The sequence below is a fragment of the Fusarium flagelliforme genome (genome assembly GCF_020744385.1).
Source record: "Fusarium flagelliforme strain FIESC 12 MPI-CAGE-AA-0113 chromosome Unknown B0J16scaffold_5, whole genome shotgun sequence".
Classification (NCBI taxonomy): domain Eukaryota; kingdom Fungi; phylum Ascomycota; class Sordariomycetes; order Hypocreales; family Nectriaceae; genus Fusarium; species Fusarium flagelliforme.
The window spans coordinates 3,497,876-3,518,148 of NW_025763507.1; the positions used below are offsets into that span (position 1 = coordinate 3,497,876).

Genomic DNA, 20,273 nt, shown 5'->3' on the forward strand with positions numbered 1-20,273 from the left:
GTCCAATATGTACAAGCAGCTCCAACTTAATCAAGACAACCCTGAGATACTCATCGCAATAACAAGATCTTGACATGTGGTGCAGGGTAACTCATCGAGCTGGGATGGATGAAAACGAGCGGGATCGGATTAACGTGTCTTCCGCAAGGAAGCGCACAGGCCACTACCAGCCTCTCCACTGAATCGCAGACGCAGAGCGTCAGCAAGAAAACGTAACAATACAGTATCACCAGAATCCTGTTCAATTATAACGATATCTAAATATCTAGCTGAATCGAAAGTTCTTACTTCATATAAATTACTGCTTTTCTCCCCATTTCTAGACAATTCACTACCATTTCTTGTGTCTGGATTGCTGGTACCGTAACCTGAAAGCACAACTCACGTGACGAGACCCACATATCCCCCCCTTCACGATCAATCCAGCTCTCCAAACCTTGCATCATCACCACAATCGCTCCATCACCACCACAACGCCGCATCAAAAGAAGCGACCCGTTTATCTCGCAGCGTGCTGGGGATCAATAGGTCAATTCTTGCGACTTCCACACACCTTCAAAGAGCAGGTAACTCGCGCTGCAGACCGTTATAAAATTCCGACTTGTACCCTTCAAACGAGCGCGTGCAGCCTCCTTTGCTGGAACAACCGGGGACTGCAGAAGGGATTTGCTTAGTTTCGCAGCGTGCTGGGGACTTTGAAGATCGCCTGTCGACCGAGGCTTTCGCTCTTTGCTCGTGTCGTGGTCGGCAACACCAGATCTCACGCGCAAACATCTGGCACCTCGTCGCTGCAGGCGTTATAATTGCCGACTCCTACCCATCGAACGAGTGTCGTTGACATCCTTTGCTGGAAGGACCGGGTTCTGCAGAAGGGATCGGTTCTGTCTCGCAGCTTTGCTGGGGAAGAGCTGATTGCCTGTTGGCGAAACTGGATCTGTTTGTTCGTTGAGACTCTGCAGGTACGTACCGTGATCGTTGCTTCTCATGATCAATTATAGGAATGTCTTCTTCAACACCCTCACCATGTCTTGACATCGACGAAACCGCGCCTGCTGTCGTTGAGTGGGAATGCGATGGCGTTACGCACCATCTTGCGAAACCCGATCCGAAGGTGGACAGCATTACCTTTCGAACTCGGTTAAGCGGCTCGAGCGCTGTTTTCGAAATACGATTTCCCATCAATCTGAAGGGTGTGGATGGTGTCTCGGCCGTGACGATTTCTATCCAACCCTCTTCCATCACGTCTTTCGAGTTTACCTCTCCCAAGACGGTCCCCAACGCAGCGAAAGACAAGTTCAAAGGAGGAGTCACTCGCCTAGCATTTCGAGTCGATCAGACTGCCCAGATCCTGGCTCCTGTCGCTGCAAAGGATCCACTCGCACCGTCGAAAGCGCAATCTGGCAAAGTCCTCGACGCTGTTCGCATGCTTGCCGATGCGACTGTTTTCATAGTGTATATAGGCGACAAGAAGCTATCGAATGAACAATTTGAATCCATCAACGACGCAGTGAAACGGGGTGGTCTAACGCCCTTCCGCGACCAACATGATCTCGCAAGCATGTACCATGGTACAGGAGCCAAGATCGTTGACCTCCTGCCACCAACCCAAGATGCGCCCCCTTCCTACGATGAGACCGAATCCCCGCCGCCGCCTCCCCCAATCAACGAGAGAAAACGTCGCCGTGTCGATAGCGAAGGCAAGCAAAGCGATGCCATCTCCCAAATCTGGGCCGAGCTGAAAGCACGAAGCGAACGCGACCAAACAATACAACACGAGCTCGCCGACTTGAAGAAAGAGAACAATACCCTTCGAGACGAACTTGCACAGATCCGTCAACAAGTTGCAGCCTTCCATCAAAACCTAGACGCGCTGAAGACAGACGTTGAGCACCTTCAAGGTCAAGACAAGCAGACCACCGACGTGATGGAAGGATACGATACGAGGCTGGTGGAGTTAAGAGATGATCTTGAGGATCTTGACGCCAAGGTCGACTCTATTCAGGAACATCGCGACGAGAATGGTGTGGCAAGAGACTTTCTTGACAAGGTTCGCAGCGATGTGTACGACGATATCGTCTCGCGCCTCACAGGCTGAGCATAAGATCTCACTGGAGTTCGCCATCACTGCATCCCCAAGTCATGGAGGGTTACTACGACCGAGAGTCGATGCGCGCCTGGTGTTGGCAGGCATGACGGCTTGTCTTGCTCCCAAGCAACATAGTCCCTCGCGACCTGACATGCGACCGTCGCCGCCGCTGCTCCGTTCATGAGCCAGACCTATGCTGAGCTGCGATTGCTTTATCGCGGTCTATTGTCAGCAATCCCGTTCAGAGCCCACCAGATGCCGCTGCCCGACGTCGCCTTGACTGTCGCTTGACTTGTCTGGCCCTGAATTCTACAACGCCGTTCAAATTACAGCACTGCCTGTCTCGGGGGCCCCCGTCTCGTGATCGCCTTCAAAGATGGTCGGTCCATGCCGGCCTGGCACTCGACACTCAAGTGCCGGGCTGCGGACGCTCTTACCTTGTCGCCATGCCTGATAGGTGTCCGAGAACGTTGTGCATGTTCTCCGACTATCTGCCCAGGCGCCGTCGTAGAAGATTTGGATTGGAACCCTGGACTCGGCGAAAGCTGAAGCCCACCCTTCTCATGTCCACCACCTCAGATGACTCCGTCTATTCTGTCGTCTGTTATTGCTGACGTCGATACACGCACCATACTCTTGCAATCCATGTCGCATCTTGCCGTCCGTTTCTTGGGCTATTTTTGTATATACCCTTTTTTATTGTCCTGCAAGCGATGATCTACACAATACAATACACTGTACCAGTTTCCCAACTAGTTCTCTTGAGGCGCTTCCTCAGCTCCTTTTCGCTTCTGCTCCCGAAATGACAATCCCTGTGTCGTCTTCTTGAATGCTCTTCGCATACACCCGTAGCGACGCACCGCAGAATCACTGTTGGATTGTAAAATAATACTTTCTTGACGACCATTTTCCTCCCGCCTTGCGCATTCTATGACTATGGACCCTAATTTTACCTCCCATTCATACATTTTTACCACAGAAGGGATCCATCTGAACATGACTGACCTTCCATTCTGACGCGAGTGTCTTCGACTGACGCTTTGAATGCTCTCTATTGAGCCCCTTCTTTTTTCACGCGAATTGGCTCGGCTTTTACCACGCGTCTTTTCCCTTTCTGCACCATGCAAAGCTTCTCCACCGCGACCTTGGCCACGCCCATCCACCTCAAAACTAGAGGAATCACCTCTGTTCTTTGAACAAACGACGACTACGTGACGGACATTCTTGCCCATTAATTGCCGCGACGCGCGACGTTAACGACCAACGCAAAGATACTAGTCTTGCTGCAAAGGGCAAAAACATACAACAGCGGGGATTCGCTGGTCGTCACCGACCCAACTACTAATCCGCCCCTTACCAGCTTATCTATGGGAGAGCGGACGGGATCCCGAGTTCTCTGGTAGGTATGGTCGTATGTGGAAGATGTCACTGTATTTTTGGCATATATTGGCATCAAATACGGCCGGCGACTTGGAATGGCACCACACATTGGTTGAAGGGACGTCGGTTTGCAATCCATGTATGCACCGGAGATATGTACCAATGTAACGACAAAACCTCTATTGAGTGGTCCCAGTTGTTCCTCCGCTGAAGTTTGGTCCCCCGTGTCCTAACGAGATGGCAAGTACACAATTCTTTCGCCCAGCCTCTCATCCCATATAATTACACTCGAAGCAACTCGCCATGTCATAGATGTTATTGCCACCGTCGAAATCCTCTGGTCGCATTTCCCACTCACCCTGAGAGTAGAAAATACATCCATCACTATCCTTGGTGAAGGCCTTGCAACGACAGTCGTTGCTGCAATGGCTTTCGCATAAGCCATTGAAGGAGGTGAATGACACTGAATCGATGATTGCGGATCGCGGGAGATTCCAGTGCTCAACCCGCCTTCCGCAATTGAGAGGGGCGTCTTCCTTCAAAATCGCCTCTTGACACGGAATGCAGCCGGCGGGTTCGGGCTCGGTGGTTGTGGTAGCTGTGCTCGTGGTTGTTTCTGTCGCTGGTGGGGTCTTAAAGACGGTGGTTGAGATGTCTACTGACGTCTCAGCCGTCGACAGTGTGGTTTTAGACCATGCCCCCTCGCCAGAAGAAACTGAAGTGAAGGCGACAATGGAGGAGGCTTCTGGTGATGGTTTACAAAGACCTGCGTATACGCTGGACGTGGCGAGGACAACAGTCAACAAATGCTTCAAAGTCCGAGGCGCCATGTTTGAATCTTGTGTAGGATGAACTAGAAACACGACAGTCAACCAGTGCGATCGGAGCAAAGCAACATTTTATACCAAGTCTCCCATCGATCATTTAATCTCCACCAGGGTCTGGACTAGACCATTATTTTCCAGCTGAAGTTCCAGACCAGCAAACCATTAGCGCCACGTCCAATAGTTCCAGACACTATCGAGAATAAGAAAACTCCACCACAGGGGCCTATTCCAACAGACATACTCTGTGAACAATACTTCCAAAAACCTGAATCATGCCGTCAGTCATTAATAGAGAACCGCTTGGGAAGGAAAAGCTCTGGCATCTTCACTGTTACAGTTTCCGTCCTCTCACACCCACAAGCCGGCTTGGCCCAAATCATGCGCCCAACGATCCGATCCCCTTGAACGAGCACCGCCACTGCATTCTTCTGCGTCAGGTGATATTGCAGATTAGGAATACGATACGCCATTGCTCCTCGCATATCGCTTGGCAGGATAAAGCTACCAGCTCTGTAGGCGAACGTCCTATGACAGCTTATACAGGTTATGCCAAAGGTATAATCATATGGGTGGCAATGTGAAGTTCCGTCGCCGGCCATGTTGAAACCCAATACACTTTGACCGGCCCCAGGCCGAGGTTGGGAGAAGTCCAACGCTCCTGCAAGCCATTCGATGCCGTCTTTACCGTCCATTGGCCAGCGTGTTCGATAGGCCTGGTTGTATAGATTTGCCAGAACTTGCTGAAGACGGTCTGTTTGGTTTGTCTCCTTTAAATGGTCCATAATTAATGGCGGACTTGACCCGTGTGTTCGTTCCATACCCGCGATAAAACCTTGAAGGTCTGGCCCTTCAATGTCTAATACAAGCTTGGCTGTATTGGAGAATCTTGATAAGTGAACCGGGTGCAAGTCATGTATTGGTTGCCTGATGATCGACACCATCCCAATCTCCACGAGTGGCAAGGAGATGAGATGGTTAGTAGCGTCGAAGCGAAGCTCTTCGCTAAAAGCTGGAGGTGAAATCTCGTGCTCGAGTTGCCAAGTGAAAACATCGCAATTCGCAAACTCAGACCAATGACCCGGCCCCCGAACTTCAATTGCTCCCATATAAGGCGTCATGAGTAAGGGAGACATGTCATGCCGCTTCAAGCATTCCCAGGCAAGCCGAAAATATTCCGTCTTAAAGTCCGAGCCACCCACACTCGAATGTCCAACTGGAACAACAATCCCTCTCAAAGCGTGAAGGAAGTCCATGCGGTCTCTGCACCCTCTCTTGCAAAGAAGGACTGAGCCCATCGCGAAGTTGACCATTCTGAGAGACTTGGCCAATCGCAACGATGATAGACCCAGGCTCCATGGGACGCGATTCTTCCCCATCTCTACCTTTCCCTCTAGGACATGGACAGATCCATGATGTATGGTTTCTTCGACCCAAACGGCATAAAGACGGTTTATAAACGCTGCATCATCATTGTCAGCCAGATAATTGCCGTTGCCAACCATCATTCTGACGCGACCACTTCTGATAAGCTCCATTGCTGTCCAGATGCGCGAGAAGTATTTTGAGTTGCAAACCTTTACAACAGCGTTCAGTCGCTCTTCAGTCCGGCTTTGAGAGTAAAGATGCTGGATGGACTCTGGGCTTATATCGCCCAAGTGAAGAATGGTGGTTTCTGCGACATAAAAGAGTTCATGCATAATGGAAATGATGTTATCTCGCAGAGTGTCGCACCATTGAGGTACGCTCAAATAATCGAGCCAGACTTCGCCAGCTTCTTCGCCAGAGCTCTCGACACCATTGTAAATGTTGAATGATATGTCTAGTATTTTGCGGGCGGCCTCTTCAGTCTGTGGTACAGTCTTGCGCTGCTGTTGGGCCACGGAGATGCTTGGATCCCAAACATGGCTTACTGCAGAGAACTTAATCTTGTTGTCTACCACACAACTGAAATGGCGATTGAAGAAGAGTATTGTGGCGTGACGGGTAGGTACCTTGCTGCTGTATCTCGTTTGTTCATGATCTAATGCTACCATGCGAAAGGTTCGCATCAGAGCGCCGCTAGTGAATGACTTTAGGCATGACAAGCACTGTAAATTGTCTGGAGTAGGCTCGCGCCAGAGCTTCTCCAGAAGCAATTCACCTTCGAGATAAGCTTCAGTTGGATCCATGATGATCGTTGATGGAGGACAGTCATGCGGATACGAGGGATTTTAAGCTTTACGTCTGAAGTAAGCAAGGCTCGGGTAAAGTCGTGATCACTTTGCAACCATAGGAGGGTCAGGGTCACGTTGGCATCCCATGGTTAAACAATATTGGCAGCCAAAGGTGAAAAGGGTTTCAATATTGGCGCCCGCAGTATGCATGGCTCAGGCAAAGTTATGATCGCTGCAATAACATAGGTTGATAAAGATCACGTCAGCATCTGGAGGCTACACAGGAATGGCACAGTGCAAGTCAAACTTTTGATATGATAAACTAAATGATAAACTAAATGGGAGCTGAGATGTGAAAGCCGGGCCACTGGTTGGCGGAAGAATTATCCACTTGGCCTTAGATGCTAAATAGAGCCGATTGAATGCAGCCTGAACTGACATAAAGTATCGAAGTCGGTCGATGTGGAATGCTCTCAGTGGCTAGTTTCTCAGATGTCCAGAGCTTGAGTTGACGGTCCATGAACTGTCGAGCATTACGACTCCAATGGTTACACAAGACATTTTCACTTTTTGCCCTGCCCTGGGAGTATCTTTCCTCACCTCCTTCTGGCTTTCTCTTTCTTCGTTCCGCCAGCATCAACCACAACAAAACCACGAAAATTGTTGCAGCGATCGTCAGTACCGAGTGACTGTGGCTTTGATATTGATGGAAGGAAGCGAAATTGCCTGGAAGTGAAGAAAGATATCTCATCTCCTGTCAAAAACCTCTACCTAGGGCAGAGCAAAATTAGATCTCGTGCAACTATCGGAAGAGGAGCCATACTGCTTCTCAGATCTAACTTTAGTGAGGAAAACCTTGCCTCTCACGTTCCCCAGCGGGACCCTGGGAGTCATGATTCTTCAGATACGACAGAAACTCTCTGGACCCAAAGAGGTTCTCCAGCTCCTTCATAAGAGTTCCTGAAATAGGGAGTGAGAGAGCACCTGACCGAGCATCGTCCAAGAACTCCATCTTCACAAGTGCCTCGTTATACTCACTGAGGAGCTTCTCCTGGACCTCAATGTTAACCGCCAGCTCCGCCTCTAGTCGTCTTAGTTCCGAGAAGCGTGTGCGGCTCACGCGACGTTCCCAGGATTCGTTCATGAAGTCCTCTGTTTCCGTACCTTCGACGCTGAAATTACAGTTGAGAATGCGCTCCATAAGTGTGGGTGATATGAAGATGCCAGCCTGGCGACAGGCCTTGATCATTTCCTTGGCGTTGAGCTTGTAAAAGTCTAATTCACTTTTGAGTTTTGATAGAGCGAAATCTTTGCGACCAAGTCGGCAACGACCGATGAGGATAGCTACTGACCCAACCTTGGACTCGGAGTTCGCTTTGATCAGAGCGACCCCTTTACTTCTCCATTCTGCCACCACCCCCTCGTACAAGCGGACTTGACGCTCCTTGCCCTTTACTGATAGGCCGTTGTTCACACCAGCTTGAGATTCGTTTTCTTTTGCTGATGCATTATCGGTAGAAGAGGTTGCAGGTTCATTTCTCTTTGCTGATGGGCCACTGTTCATACCAGCTAGGGATTTCTGATAGTACTGTAGGATCTTCGCAAACAATGACGGCGAATAGGCGCCTCGTCGTTTTCCGTAGATCGACATCATCTCGTGGAATTTAGGGCTTTGGTCTGCTGACTGGCCCTTGCTTGCAGCAGCTTCAGTCACCTCCAGAATCATCTTGGACACCTTTAACTTCGCTTCTGTCACTTTGAGTTTGAAGTGTTGATTCGCGCCCGCGACCATGAACTCCTTGAACGATAGGTAGCGAGGTTCCTTTCCGTTTGCTATCAGGGCATCGTTTTCATAAGCTGCAAATTTGTTGAATGCCTCCTCCAGCAGCGGCGGATGATCTTTCACGGCGAGCAACTGAACGACAAGCTTTTCCTGCGCTTCGAGGTTGGTGATATTATCCACTAACTCGCACCACCGCTCTTGCCAGGAGCCTTGACGCTCCTTTCCTTTTGCTGATGTAGAGTTGGTGGCACCAGCTTCCAATTCCTTGTTTTTTGTCGATAAGTTGTTGGTAGAAGAGGTCGCAGGTTCTTTGCCCTTTGCAGATGGACCTTTAGTAGGAATGGTTACAGGTACAGCGCCAGACTCGGTGGAAGCGCTACGGAAGGGGAGAGAGCCGTAGGGAAATCGAACATCCTCCTCTCCCGCGAAGGGAGCCGGGAGGAGAAGTGTTCCAGAGCTGGAGAAAAAAGGTGAATCGCCTCGAGGCATCGGACTGGTGGACATTTTACCCTGAACAAAATCAACAACCTGTTCTTCCCTATCTGATGGATAAGGCGGGACTGGGCAGGGCTCTGTAGAGGATGTGGATGAGACCTTTTCGTCGGGCATCGACCATTCAAGAGGTCCTTGAGCCGAACGTCGGATAGGCCGCATCTGAACAACATTGGATGTTGATGGCGCGGCATTCTGGTGGAAGTTCCGAATCACCTGTATAAACGGCTTAGGGAGAGGTCGTGCGGGAATATGCTTGCCCATTAACAGAGCCTGGGCGAAACATAGCGAGTGAAAGGCAGTGTATGTCCTGCCCGATTTGGGACACTCCTACTATCTGTTAGCATACAGAACTACAGAGAAGAACGGGTAAGAACGTACCATGCGCCTGATCGGAAGGTCGGGACATCCCTCAAGATGGAAGGTTGCCATCACAAGGCTTTGAACCCCAGGAGGGCATGTGAAGTCATCACGGTCTTGGAGGGGGTCGTAGTGGGCGATGTAGTGTGGGGAAGCTCTGTCCCAGTGCAAGAGTGAGTAGGACCCTGGTTCACCGACAATGAAGAGAGTATGGCGTCCGTACCATACCGCACGAGGGTTATCCCCCAAAGCTTGGAAGAGTTTAGGAGTGAACAGAAACCCATCGCTAGCTCTGGGATCGTTGAGCACCAATGCACATTCATCAATATCATCCAGGTCTAGCTCCAGTCGGTTCCTGATCCTGCAGATCGTTGTTATTGTCGGTGCTGGAAATCCGAGCATCCAAGACATGTCCTCTCCGTGTGGATATAACCTGGCATCAAGAATCTCGTTAAAGGATCTGCGTTGCTCGTCTTCCAACCGATCGAGAAAGGACCGATCGTCCATTGCGGGACTCTTGCTGCTGCTTGGAGTTGAAGGGGTATCAGGGACACGCATGTTGTAAGTCGAAGAGGCTCCTTTTTCAGGTGCTGCTGAACTTGTGTTTTGATGTGTTTGGTGTAGTAAAAACCTGCAGTTGACCCTTGGGAAGGATGCTATTTATAATGTTTCAGCAACCCTAATCCTTGGACAAAACCGGCTCTAGAGGTAAGGTTGACATCAGAAAGAAGGTTGGAAGAGGCAGTGCGAGCTCTATCAAAGTGGAGGTGCAGGATGTCATTATAATGAGCCACGATGGCATGGATACTTCATTCCTCTAGGTAACCGGCGCCTTGCGCCGTTTCATTGGCGAGGCGGTCAGCAGGAGCCCCGGATATGAAGCCACAATACGCCGACGGTACCGGCGTAAAACCGGACATCGACACGGGCGACTCGGACAGAGAGTCGTGTCCTCACCTTTTAAGTTTAATGGAATAAAGTCCAGAAAATGGAAGTGTAAGTTTTGATTACTCCTATAAGAGGTATCATGAAAAGAGCCCGAACCCAAAAATCTCCTTACGTCACATGAGGCCCGAACTCAACCCAATTCTCGGTGCGTCATACTTTTGGTCCGATACTGCGACGTGTTCACAGTGACTAAGTTTTTCTCACTCATGTTATCGTCACTGGCTGCTGTTGTCCTCATCTCAAAAGACTGTTCCACTGTAATTCCCTGGTCGACGCCCTGAAGAGGATGTTGTGGCTGCAGAGGGGAACTGTCTGGTGGCTGAACACTGTTGGAACGGTCCGATTTGGATAACTGTAATGACGCGAGCAAGCTGGGGAATGCTCGGGAGAATAGGGGTTTGAGCGAGGGGACGCAGGCGCACATGATGGCGATGTTGCATTCGAGACCGGACCATATCGCGATGTCGACGCCTTTGGCTTAAGAAAGTTTTAGTATGGATGGCTTCAAAATTGGGTAATGCTTACCTGGACGTTGTGACATAGACACTGAACTGTACGCCCAGAGCGAGTACAATCTGATAACAGCAACGATACAAGCACTGCGTCTTGTCAGCATATTATCTTGACGATAACGGATGGACCACTCACACTGCACCAGCTGCAAAGACGCCCATGAGAACGAACTTAATCCTCTTCGCAATCTGCAAGTTTCGTAAGAACGGCATCGGCGCCACTAACAGCGTAATATCGTTGATGATGTTGATCCCAGCGAACGCATACCGCAAAGCCCTATTGTCGAGACATTTCCCCGGTATTGAGTCATCCCAGTACTTCGCGACAGGATAACAGGTGAAGACGGTCAGCATAAGACATAGCGTCCCGTACACGGCATAGAATATGATGAGACTGATGAAGAGTCGTTGGGCGGTCGGTGTTATAAAGATTCGGAAACATTGGAAGGATATCGAGAGCTTGATAGCGAGATGGCAGATGGTGTACGATATGACGCTCGCTGTCGTCGCTTGAATAATCGGGGAGAGGAGTTTTGGATTGGGTGGTAGACCGAGACCGAATCGAACTTCTATTCATTTTATTAGTACACTATAATATCAGAAGGGTGAGGACTCACGTTGCATAACAGCAATCAAGAAGCCAAGAGTACCCAGCTCGAAATTGAAAGTCAGCATAAATCCGAAGATGATTCCCAGACACCCACATTCGCAAGAATAATAAACCCATCATCAACGCCGACATTTCTCACAAAGCAAACCCTCGTTATAAATCTCAAGATGACAAAAATGGTAGCAAGGACAGTAAATAAAAACTCAAGCACCACCAGCGCATGGCACTCTTCAGGCACAAGAATGTCGGCAACATACATGGCTACAGCATTTCGGAAAATTCGGAGAATAATAATTTGACGTGGCGGTCAATTGACAGACAGCTCGGGGCTTTATTATGTGGCATATCTTGCCTGCCTACTCAGGTTCTCCCTTTGCTTCTCAGACATCACATCAAAAGTACAGCGTCCAACCTTGTCGCTCATAATCAGCTGCCGCGATGGTATTGAAAGTGGCGGATATAGGAGTATTTGTGTGGTCGTCTCATGATGTTTTATGCAAGGGATTGTGCAATGTCTTCGATCAAGACTCATTGTAGAAATGATCGGCACGGCTTGAAAATGCGATTTGACTGTGATCGGTTAGAGGGAAAAGCAAAGCGCCCTTGTTTGAGAGTCTGCTGCGGTTGGGCAAAAACGAAGGATCGCTGCTAATAAAATTGCGAGGTAACATTCTGACACAGCATCCGATGGTCCCAGCCCTACTCGCGAGTGGCAGGCACGGATCCGAAAGCTTTCGGAAATTGGTTGGAGCTTGAATGTGAAAACCCCAGCTTTTCCAGCCTTATCTCGGCCAAGCTTTTCCGGGTCAAATCCGCCAACCCGTCTTGCCCGTGTCTTTGAGACTACCCCTACTGCTTAAGTGTGTCAGTAGTCCTCGGGGCCTTTTCTCCGATGCTTTATCCTTAAAAGGCACCCTGCAGCTGGCAACAATGCATGTTGGTTCAGTCAGAGCAAGGCCACTCCCGTCAGAATAATTGATGTCGGTCGACCGCTGCATGTCTTCAAAACAGCAGATACAATCTCCCCGGCTCCACCCCAAATCCTTCAAACATCTACCGACAATGCGGTCCAAGTGTTTTGAGCCTTAAATCGTCTAGTGAGTCGTTTAGATAAGATAAACTTCAGGCACCGGCCCGAGCGTCTGTCACATCAAAGGCGCAGTGTAACATCGCCCAGAAGATAGCGCTTACTACCAGACCAATGCAGCGCCAACACTGACAGGAAACGGCGCGAAGGATTTGATTGCACAATGCAACCTTTTGTTGAGTCGTTGAGCTTCTCTTTAAATGGACTGTATAACCCTTACATGAAGCATTTTTTTCTGCTCCTCATCACGTTCTCTTGACCACACACGTTACAGTCGTTACATCATGAAGTTCTTGTCAATTTTTAGTCTTTCTTTGACAGTCGCTGCTTGCAAAAGTACGCCTCCACCAGCCAAATCGGCCAAGGTGGATGTTCATTCGCATTTTGTTCCGGATTTCTATGCTGAGGCTTTGAAGGATGCTGGACATGTTCCTGGTCCCGATGGCATGCCCGGTATTCCCGTGAGTATACCCAATTGGTAGTGATGAGTTGAGATTGACTTATACGTATAGAGCTGGGATGCTGAGTCTCATATGGAGTTCATGAAGGAGAACAACATTGAGCGATCTATTCTCTCAATTTCCAGCCCGGGTGTTTATCTCACTGTTCCTTCAAAGGATGCTACCAAGAAGGCCATTGATCTTGCCCGCAAGGTTAACGACTACGGCTCTGAAGTCAAAGCAAAGTACCCCAAGGAGTTCGGTTTCTTCGCGTCTCTTCCTCTGCCCGATATTGAGGCCTCGCTGAAGGAGATTGTGTATTGCTTCGACAAGCTTGACCCCAAGCCTGACGGTGTCGTCATGATGTCCAACTACTACGGCCTTTACCTCGGCGACCGCGATCTCGAGCCTATTTATGAAGCCCTGAATGAGCACAATGTTACCATCTTCGAACATCCCACTACTCCCTGCACCCAATTCAACGGTCTCCGATTTGACATCGACAAAGACGCGCCCGCCATTTCTCAACAGCAATGGCAAGCTCTTAACCGCCCCCTCGCCGTCCGTCAATTCGCCGCGCCTACCCTCGATTTCCCCTTTGAAACAGCCCGTGCATTCGCAGATTTATTTTACACCAGCATGCCAACCAAGTTCCCCAACCTGAAGTGGATCATGTCGCACGCCGGTGGTGGTCTCATTCCCACCCTCGACCGAATCATCACCTACAGCTCTCTCTACCCCGGCCTCAATCTGACCGAGGAATCTCTGAAGGAGACGCTTTCCACCAACTTCTTTTTCGATCTTGCAGGACCTTGGCCCGTGAACTTTGCTATTCCTGCTTTGTTGCGCTGGGTTGATTATACTAGAATTGTTTGGGGATCGGATACTGTTTTTACACCTATGAAGAGTGCGGCTAAGTATGCTGCTGCTTTTGATGAGCAGGTTGATGGGGTGTTCAATGATGTCGCTAAGGGGAATGCTGTGCGCTCGGGTAATGCTCGAAAGCTCTTTGGTTAAATGGGTTGACCAAAGCCGAATTATTTCCATGGATGTGGCAGACCGGTACAACTAAAATCGATATATTAATACACGCTGTTAAAAAGCCATTTTATCAGATCATACCCCGTAATCTTATCCCATTCGTTACAAACACACACTGGCCGCTCACATATCGGGACGTTGCTTGGATAACCGACCGGAAACGACTATTGGTGGAGTTTCTAGCACCATGACCTCGGTCCTCATGCCAGGAACAGTAGTCTTGGCAATATGCTCGGATGATAGTCCACCGGGATTGCAGCATTTGGCCGGGTAAATTGGCTTCAACGTGGTATTATGCGGGGTGATCAACTCCCCACAGTCGAATTCATCCACGGTAGTTGGCCATGTGGCGATGGAACGTTATGCCCCGGGTAATTAGGTATGTGTATATAACTGATGAGGTCGGTCAATCGCTTTTGGGGTTTCCTGTTGTTAAATTCTTTTTGCATTGCCTAGTTAGTCATCATGAAGTGAGTTGGTCTTGCTTAGAGCTCCGGTGTTGATACTGACAGTATAATCAGGCTCGATCCTTCAAAGCTCACCGCCTTCCTAGCCGCCAACTCAACTGGCGTCGGCGTTTTGGTTGTCCCCGGCGGCGGGTACAGCGTTCTCGCCAACGGCCATGAAGGACGAGAACCAGCTGAATTTCTCAACACCCTCGGCATCGACGCCTGGATGCTTGAATACACAACAGCAAGCAAAATGTCTCCGCCACTCTACCCAAAGCCCATGGATGAAGCCCTCGGCGCCCTGGATCTCATCCGCCAACAAGCCCCCAACTTGAAGAAACTCGGCATCTGGGGCTTCTCCGCCGGTGGCCATCTCGCGGGAACAACAGTTACAACTCCCGGCACTAACCTCGACTTCGCCATTCTGGGCTACCCTGTTATCACTCTTGAAGACGACTATACTCATGAGAACTCGCGTTATAATCTTCTTGGAAACAAACCTACCAAGAAGCAGATTAAAGAGCTTTCTGTGCAGAACAGAGTGAACGACAAGACGCCCCCTACGTTCCTCTTCCACACTTCGAATGATGATCTCGTTCCTGTTCAGAACACTTATTTGTACGCTGAGGCTATGGCTAAGCATGGGAGAAAGGTTCAGCTTGTTGTGCTTCCGGATGGAAAACATGGAGTTGGTTTGGCACAGAATGATCCTGTTAGAGACTGGACTTCAGAGCTGGAGCGATTCCTCAAATATTCCATTTAACAAGCATTTACACGATGCTACATTTCTTGTACATAAAGAGATTATCAAGTACATTCTAACTAAAGTCGCCGTTCAATTAAAAACTATTGATTGAGTGATATAAACGTGCATGGCCAAATTAACAACTGCCACCACCTCCTGCCCCACCTGCTGCAACACCAGCACCGCCATCACCGCCACCAACACCAGCTGCACCGGCATTGAGACTACTTGAACTCTTATTCTCCTCCCTCTTCTTATACTCATAGATACACAAAAGAGACATAACAACAGCATGTTCGAAAATGGGACCCAAATCCACGTTGATCTGCACAGTCCCAGCAGTGCTAGAGCTCGTGAATACAGCCATGACCTGACCATTCTGATCCTGGAGTTTGAAGTTATTGTCACTGAGACTTGAAGCATGCATTCCATCGACAGCGACATTATTATCTTTCATCCAAGTCAAAGGAACAGGCTGACCCGTGCTGGGAAGATTGAAAGTGAAACTCCAACCATGATCATCATTGCCGTGGTGAAAAAGTTCTGTCCATTGCATATTGGAAGCTTTACCAAGACCGATTCTGAAAGACTTTGCATCCTTTCGGGATGTCTTTCTGACATTTGGAAAGTAGCATTCTCCCATGGGCATTCCTTTTACTGCGAAGGACAGGTCTGGTTTGTTTCTGCGGCTGTCTGAGAGTTTAAGAGTGTATGTCGCTGGTCTATCGAAGTAAAGCTCAGGCCTGCACTCGTAGCGATTGTGGAATGAACGTCTGGTGATTTTGTAACGAACTGGGCCGCCCGTGCGGTTCGGGAAGGTAGTTGCGGTATCGTATTGGGGAGGCTGATATTTGGACTGATCCTGAGGAGCATCTGCGTCTGGCATGGTGTAGCCTTCGGGTGGGAGAACTCCGTTCGGAGGGGCTTGATAAGTTGTAGTCATGATGGGCTTGGCATGAAATAATTATTGACAATAAGTAACTAATAAAACGTTCAAGTCATGTTCGATGAAAGGAGAGTCCAGGCTATATACCGTTACTCATGTCTTGAAAGCGAACGCATTCAAAAATAGAAGTAACACCAAATGATATCATGCCACAGGGCCCAAGGCAACTAACCTTAAAGTTGAACTGATATGAGTGGTCAAACCCGTGAAGGATCAATGGATCAAGTTTCGGCGTGCTGTCGCGGTGCTTACCAGAAGGGGAATTTTGCTGCGCCTGCACTTGGTAAAATGACATCAGGGTGGCTGTGAGAACAAACACCATGTGGGGTTAACATGATCGCTGTCAGCCTTACAAGTTACAACTCACAATCCATCGACATAAATGGGAATACATCAAATCCTGCTCGCAGAAGCCTGGGTTGCCTAGAGGAGCAGTATTTAAGCGGGATACTATTGGTTTAGGAACGTCTTCTACTCTGTCGAGTCTTCATACGAGCAAAATGTCCTGTTTCTTCAACCATCCCTCCTCAACTCCAACCTCAGCTTCCCCATCCATAAACCCATGCACATAAGCCGCGCAAACGACCCTATACAAGTCTTCTGATTCCTCTTCAACAGCCTTATCCTCAGCCTTTCTCAAGATCATAGGGACTTTCCCACCATCCAGAACAACCACAACATCACCCTCCCTGACATGCCGTCTCCCCAACACAAACAATCCATTCTCCGTCATCGTAAACAAAAAGTCCCCCATAATAGTATCATTGCGTACTTCAGTCGTATGGGATCCATCATCTAGCTCACCATAGTCGAATCTTTCGCCGAGATTATAGGAATACACGGAGTGGGAATCATACTTATCGCTGGCGATCCGAAAGCTGAAGAGGTTGATCTCCTCTTCTCTCAGTCTTTCCTGATTAGTAACATCGAGGATCTCGATCTCCTTCTCTCGGAGTCGACGCATTCTGGGCGGAATTGTGCAGTCTTTCACTAGCGTTCTCCAAAAAGCACGTATACAAGTCTCCCCACTAGACACAGTTTTACCGTTGAAGCTTGGAGCGTAGATATGCTCTGAGGCTGTCGAGGCTATCTCTTGATCAAAGTAGAGGTCCATGATACCTTTGGCAAGATACTCTTGCGATGGATCTTGGAGAATAGGTTTGATGGTTCCCAAGATGGTACCTCTAAGAGCCAAGGTTCCCTTTCCGTTCCCAAGGGGACAAGGCGTCTTGCAATGCTTGAGTCCAGCATTAAAGATCTCGCGTTGAGCAAAGATGGGTGCAACGCAATATCGGTGTTTGGCGTCAAACTCTGCGACCCAAGACGGCATGCTTTGTTCTGCTTGTTGAAGCGCCTTATGTCCAGCAACCCCCTCAAACGGATTCTGACAAAGAATGTCGAGATTGCCGGCCAGGTTGATCAGTGCCATAGTAGTTTCCTGATAGAGCTCTCCCACCGACTTTGTGTAGTCGATATGGATACCATGATCCTCAGTAACCAAACCAAGAAGACCAAAGATTTTGTCTCTAGGATCGGTAGACTCCATCTCGCGGAACCGGGTCAACACGTCCATCAACCCTGAATGAACCTGTCCAGCCTCTCGAAACAAGCGACGCTGGTCCTCGATGAGCTTGACCGTGACGAAGATCTCTCCCCACAATGGGTGGTTATCCGAGTGACTCCTGTACATATGAAACGCATCAAAGTAAGGCTCATCTTTCAGTAACGCAGATAAATAATCCCAGTCCAGCTCAGCATCCTTGCATACTAGAGTCAGCCGCAGGGCTAGAGAGAGCTCTTGCATAACCCAAAGGCGTTTCCAAATAGTAGGTGTGACAAACACACTACGAAGGTGGCCTTGGGTGGAATATTCGAGGAGGTAACCGTCAGTTTCATGTGTATTCTGTAGTTGTTTGAGAGTCTTTGGATTCTTAGCAGTGATATTATGCATCACCTCCATTCCTTCCTTTATAGCTTCTTCAACTTCAGGACGGACTGCCGGGTCGACGAGATGACTAGTCTTGAAAGATCTTCCAATCATTGGATCTATCCAAGCTATGTCTCTCTCGCACCGAGAGTAGATGTCGCGCATCAGCGCAACTTGCTGATTCCGCTCCTCCATGTCCGACTGATTTATGCATACTGCATCTACCCACAGCACACGAGGTTTAGTCCTGTATCTCAGATATGAGAGTGCGTACTTCAAACTTGGCGTGATGAGAAACTTTTGCTCGTTGAGAAGTATCAGTTCTGAAAAGACCGGTTCGCCCCAAACATAAGAAAGAGCTTCGTAGACAGGTGGCGCTGAGCCGTCCGCCGGGTTTAGCGCCGCGTGAGAAAGAGAGCAACAAATCTGGTCGCTATCTTCGGTGGCGGGGTGGAGAGTTAGCAGTCGAATTTCCTGCCTGGTGGGATCGAGTTGTTTATAGACTTTGGCATCGTTGCTCCGACACTCCATCACCTCTTGGTCAACGTGTTCAGCCATTGTGAAGTGGAACGCAAGATATGCACAGTACGTAGAAAAGACAACTGATGATAGAAATGTCAAGTGCACTGAAATTGCAACGTCAGAAATTCAGAATCAGCCCAGGGCTGACTTGGAGTTGACGGTTACTATGCCGCAGTAAGACGACCCTGACAATCCAAGAGCGGGGCGAGTAAGCTGATGGAACAGAGGAACTGCACAGCCCCACCCACTGGAGCAGAATAAGCAAAAAGGAAAAGACTGCGGTTTGTGTGGATCGAACACACGACCTTCAGATATCACTTGGTGAAGAATGAAGTTTGACTTCAGTCTGACGCTCTCCCAACTGAGCTAAACCCGCTGACTAATTGTGATTTTCAAAAACTCAATTCAATTTATGTTCGGAAGCAAATTCACGAACCTGACCGCTCCCCTTTGCCTAGCCTTTGTGCTTAGATCCTGGTTGAGTTAATACATTTTGATTTCCTTCAAAGATTTGCGATGCTATCAGAATACAAATAACCCGTTGTGACACTATTGCAATGCTGTCCCCTCATCTCTGAGTATACCCGCCATCAACAGACAAAGCAGACCCAGTAACAAACGAGCTCCTCCCACCAGCTAAATACAAAACACCATCGGCAATTTCCTCAGGCTGACCCATCCTCTGCATTGGAACAGCTGTAGAAATCCTTTCTTGCATTGCCTTCAGAACATCAGGATTCTTAGTCGTCATTGGCGTTTCCGTATATCCTGGACAAATGGCATTGATGCGCAAGCCGTCCTTGGCATAATCCTCCGAAGCTGAGCGTGTGAGGCCAATGATGGCGTGTTTTGCCGCCGTGTATGATGTAGAGAGCGGAATACCGACAAGCCCTTGAATGGAGGAGAAATTGATGATGGATCCACGCTGAAGCTCCCTTCCATTGATGGAGGATTTAATGCGATCTTGCTTCAGCATGACTCTGGCAGCAGCTCGTAGCACAAAGAATGTGCCATTGAGGTTGATATTGAGAACGCGGTTCCAGTCGTCAGTTTGAGCAAAAGCTGCTCCTCCTTTGTGCTTTATCGCAACACCAGCTGCGTTGACGACGTAGTCAATACGGCCAAACTTCCGGACCATATCGTCAACGATCTCATTGATTCGGGCTTCGTCCGTGACGTCTGCAGGGTAGAGCTCAAGTCGGAAATCCTTGTTGGGTGAAAGTCTCTGTTGCTCTATCTCTGTCTTGACAGCTTGCAGAGCTTCGAGACTCAGGTCTATCAGGGCGATGCCAGCGGAGCCTTCTCTCGCGAAGGCTTTGGCGCATGCGCGGCCGATTCCTGATGCGCCTCCTGTGATTAAAGCGAAGCCGGAAACGTCCATTGTTCAATCAAATAATGGCAATAGTATGAGTGCAGTTGTTGAATCCGGAATGCGAATAATGACTTGATTGTTGTACTGTACTGACTCACTGACGATCAGAATGACTGGTCTTATAGTCTCTGATATCAACTTTATCCATGTAGTATCATGTTCTGGACCTGTTACTATTGGACGCCCGACATCCGAAGCTAGTGTGGTAAAGCTTGCCCGCTTTGTCAGTGCCGGCTCGGTATCTTTCGTGTGCCCCACCAAGATCAGCCATCAGATATAACTTTCCTCTTTGGAATGCGGGGTTGGCATGATAATGGTTTGGCTGCATGACTTTGCGACGTGGAACAGTGGGTGAGTGAAGGAACAATGTGTTACAACGTACGGCAACGTGTCAAGCATTGATGGGCCACACGATAGGAGGAGGCATGATAGTCATGTAATTACCGAAGCCGTAGAGGCCACCCTATAGCGAAGTCCATAATTGGTGGTCCATGAATGGCAAGAAAGACAAGCGACATGAAAATTGAACAAAGCGGTTATTCTTGGCACTGGACATATGTCAATAAAATTAGCATTGCGCCAAACTTGCAGAT

At 49.0% G+C, this 20,273-nt stretch overlaps 7 protein-coding genes and 1 non-coding gene across 8 annotated transcripts; 2 read left to right on the forward strand and 6 right to left on the reverse strand.

Annotated features, from left to right (window-relative positions):
• The first annotated feature begins 887 nt into the window (after positions 1-887).
• B0J16DRAFT_164474 (uncharacterized protein) lies at positions 888-2,466 on the forward strand. Its single transcript, XM_046122285.1, has one exon. It carries the CDS (start codon positions 1,001-1,003, stop codon positions 2,093-2,095), a length of 1,095 nt encoding a protein of 364 aa, XP_045981902.1. The 5' UTR covers positions 888-1,000; the 3' UTR covers positions 2,096-2,466.
• A 1,060-nt stretch (positions 2,467-3,526) lies between these two features.
• On the reverse strand, positions 3,527-4,433 carry B0J16DRAFT_164465 (uncharacterized protein). Its single transcript, XM_046122284.1, has one exon. The coding sequence runs from the start codon at positions 4,294-4,296 to the stop codon at positions 3,736-3,738; it is 561 nt and encodes a 186-aa protein (XP_045981903.1). The 5' UTR covers positions 4,297-4,433; the 3' UTR covers positions 3,527-3,735.
• On the reverse strand, positions 4,413-6,461 carry B0J16DRAFT_357031 (uncharacterized protein; the record flags this gene model as incomplete). The annotated part of the gene is made up of 2 exons (XM_046129512.1): positions 4,413-4,516; positions 4,652-6,461. The coding sequence occupies 2 exons, from the start codon at positions 6,459-6,461 to the stop codon at positions 4,413-4,415; spliced, it is 1,914 nt and encodes a 637-aa protein (XP_045981904.1).
• A 3,698-nt stretch (positions 6,462-10,159) lies between these two features.
• On the reverse strand, positions 10,160-11,575 carry B0J16DRAFT_357032 (uncharacterized protein; the record flags this gene model as incomplete). The annotated part of the gene is made up of 6 exons (XM_046129513.1): positions 10,160-10,506; positions 10,555-10,580; positions 10,678-11,110; positions 11,159-11,195; positions 11,246-11,412; positions 11,512-11,575. 6 exons carry the CDS (start codon positions 11,573-11,575, stop codon positions 10,160-10,162), a joined length of 1,074 nt encoding a protein of 357 aa, XP_045981905.1.
• A 907-nt stretch (positions 11,576-12,482) lies between these two features.
• B0J16DRAFT_307763 (uncharacterized protein) lies at positions 12,483-14,931 on the forward strand (the record flags this gene model as incomplete). The annotated part of the gene is made up of 3 exons (XM_046124845.1): positions 12,483-12,699; positions 12,751-13,690; positions 14,273-14,931. Exons 1-3 carry the CDS (start codon positions 12,523-12,525, stop codon positions 14,929-14,931), a joined length of 1,776 nt encoding a protein of 591 aa, XP_045981906.1. The 5' UTR covers positions 12,483-12,522.
• A 107-nt stretch (positions 14,932-15,038) lies between these two features.
• Positions 15,039-18,508, reverse strand: B0J16DRAFT_307766 (heterokaryon incompatibility protein-domain-containing protein). The gene is made up of 2 exons (XM_046124846.1): positions 16,544-18,508; positions 15,039-15,570 (listed from the first exon to the last, which is right to left on the reverse strand). Exons 1-2 carry the CDS (start codon positions 18,342-18,344, stop codon positions 15,050-15,052), a joined length of 2,322 nt encoding a protein of 773 aa, XP_045981907.1. The 5' UTR covers positions 18,345-18,508; the 3' UTR covers positions 15,039-15,049.
• Positions 18,509-18,585: 77 nt separating this feature from the next.
• B0J16DRAFT_t213 lies at positions 18,586-18,684 on the reverse strand. The gene has a single exon. It is a non-coding gene; the product is annotated as a tRNA-Phe (tRNA).
• Positions 18,685-18,876: 192 nt separating this feature from the next.
• B0J16DRAFT_363885 (uncharacterized protein) lies at positions 18,877-19,689 on the reverse strand (the record flags this gene model as incomplete). The annotated part of the gene is made up of 1 exon (XM_046129899.1): positions 18,877-19,689. The coding sequence occupies one exon, from the start codon at positions 19,687-19,689 to the stop codon at positions 18,877-18,879; it is 813 nt and encodes a 270-aa protein (XP_045981908.1).
• Positions 19,690-20,273: the final 584 nt, after the last annotated feature.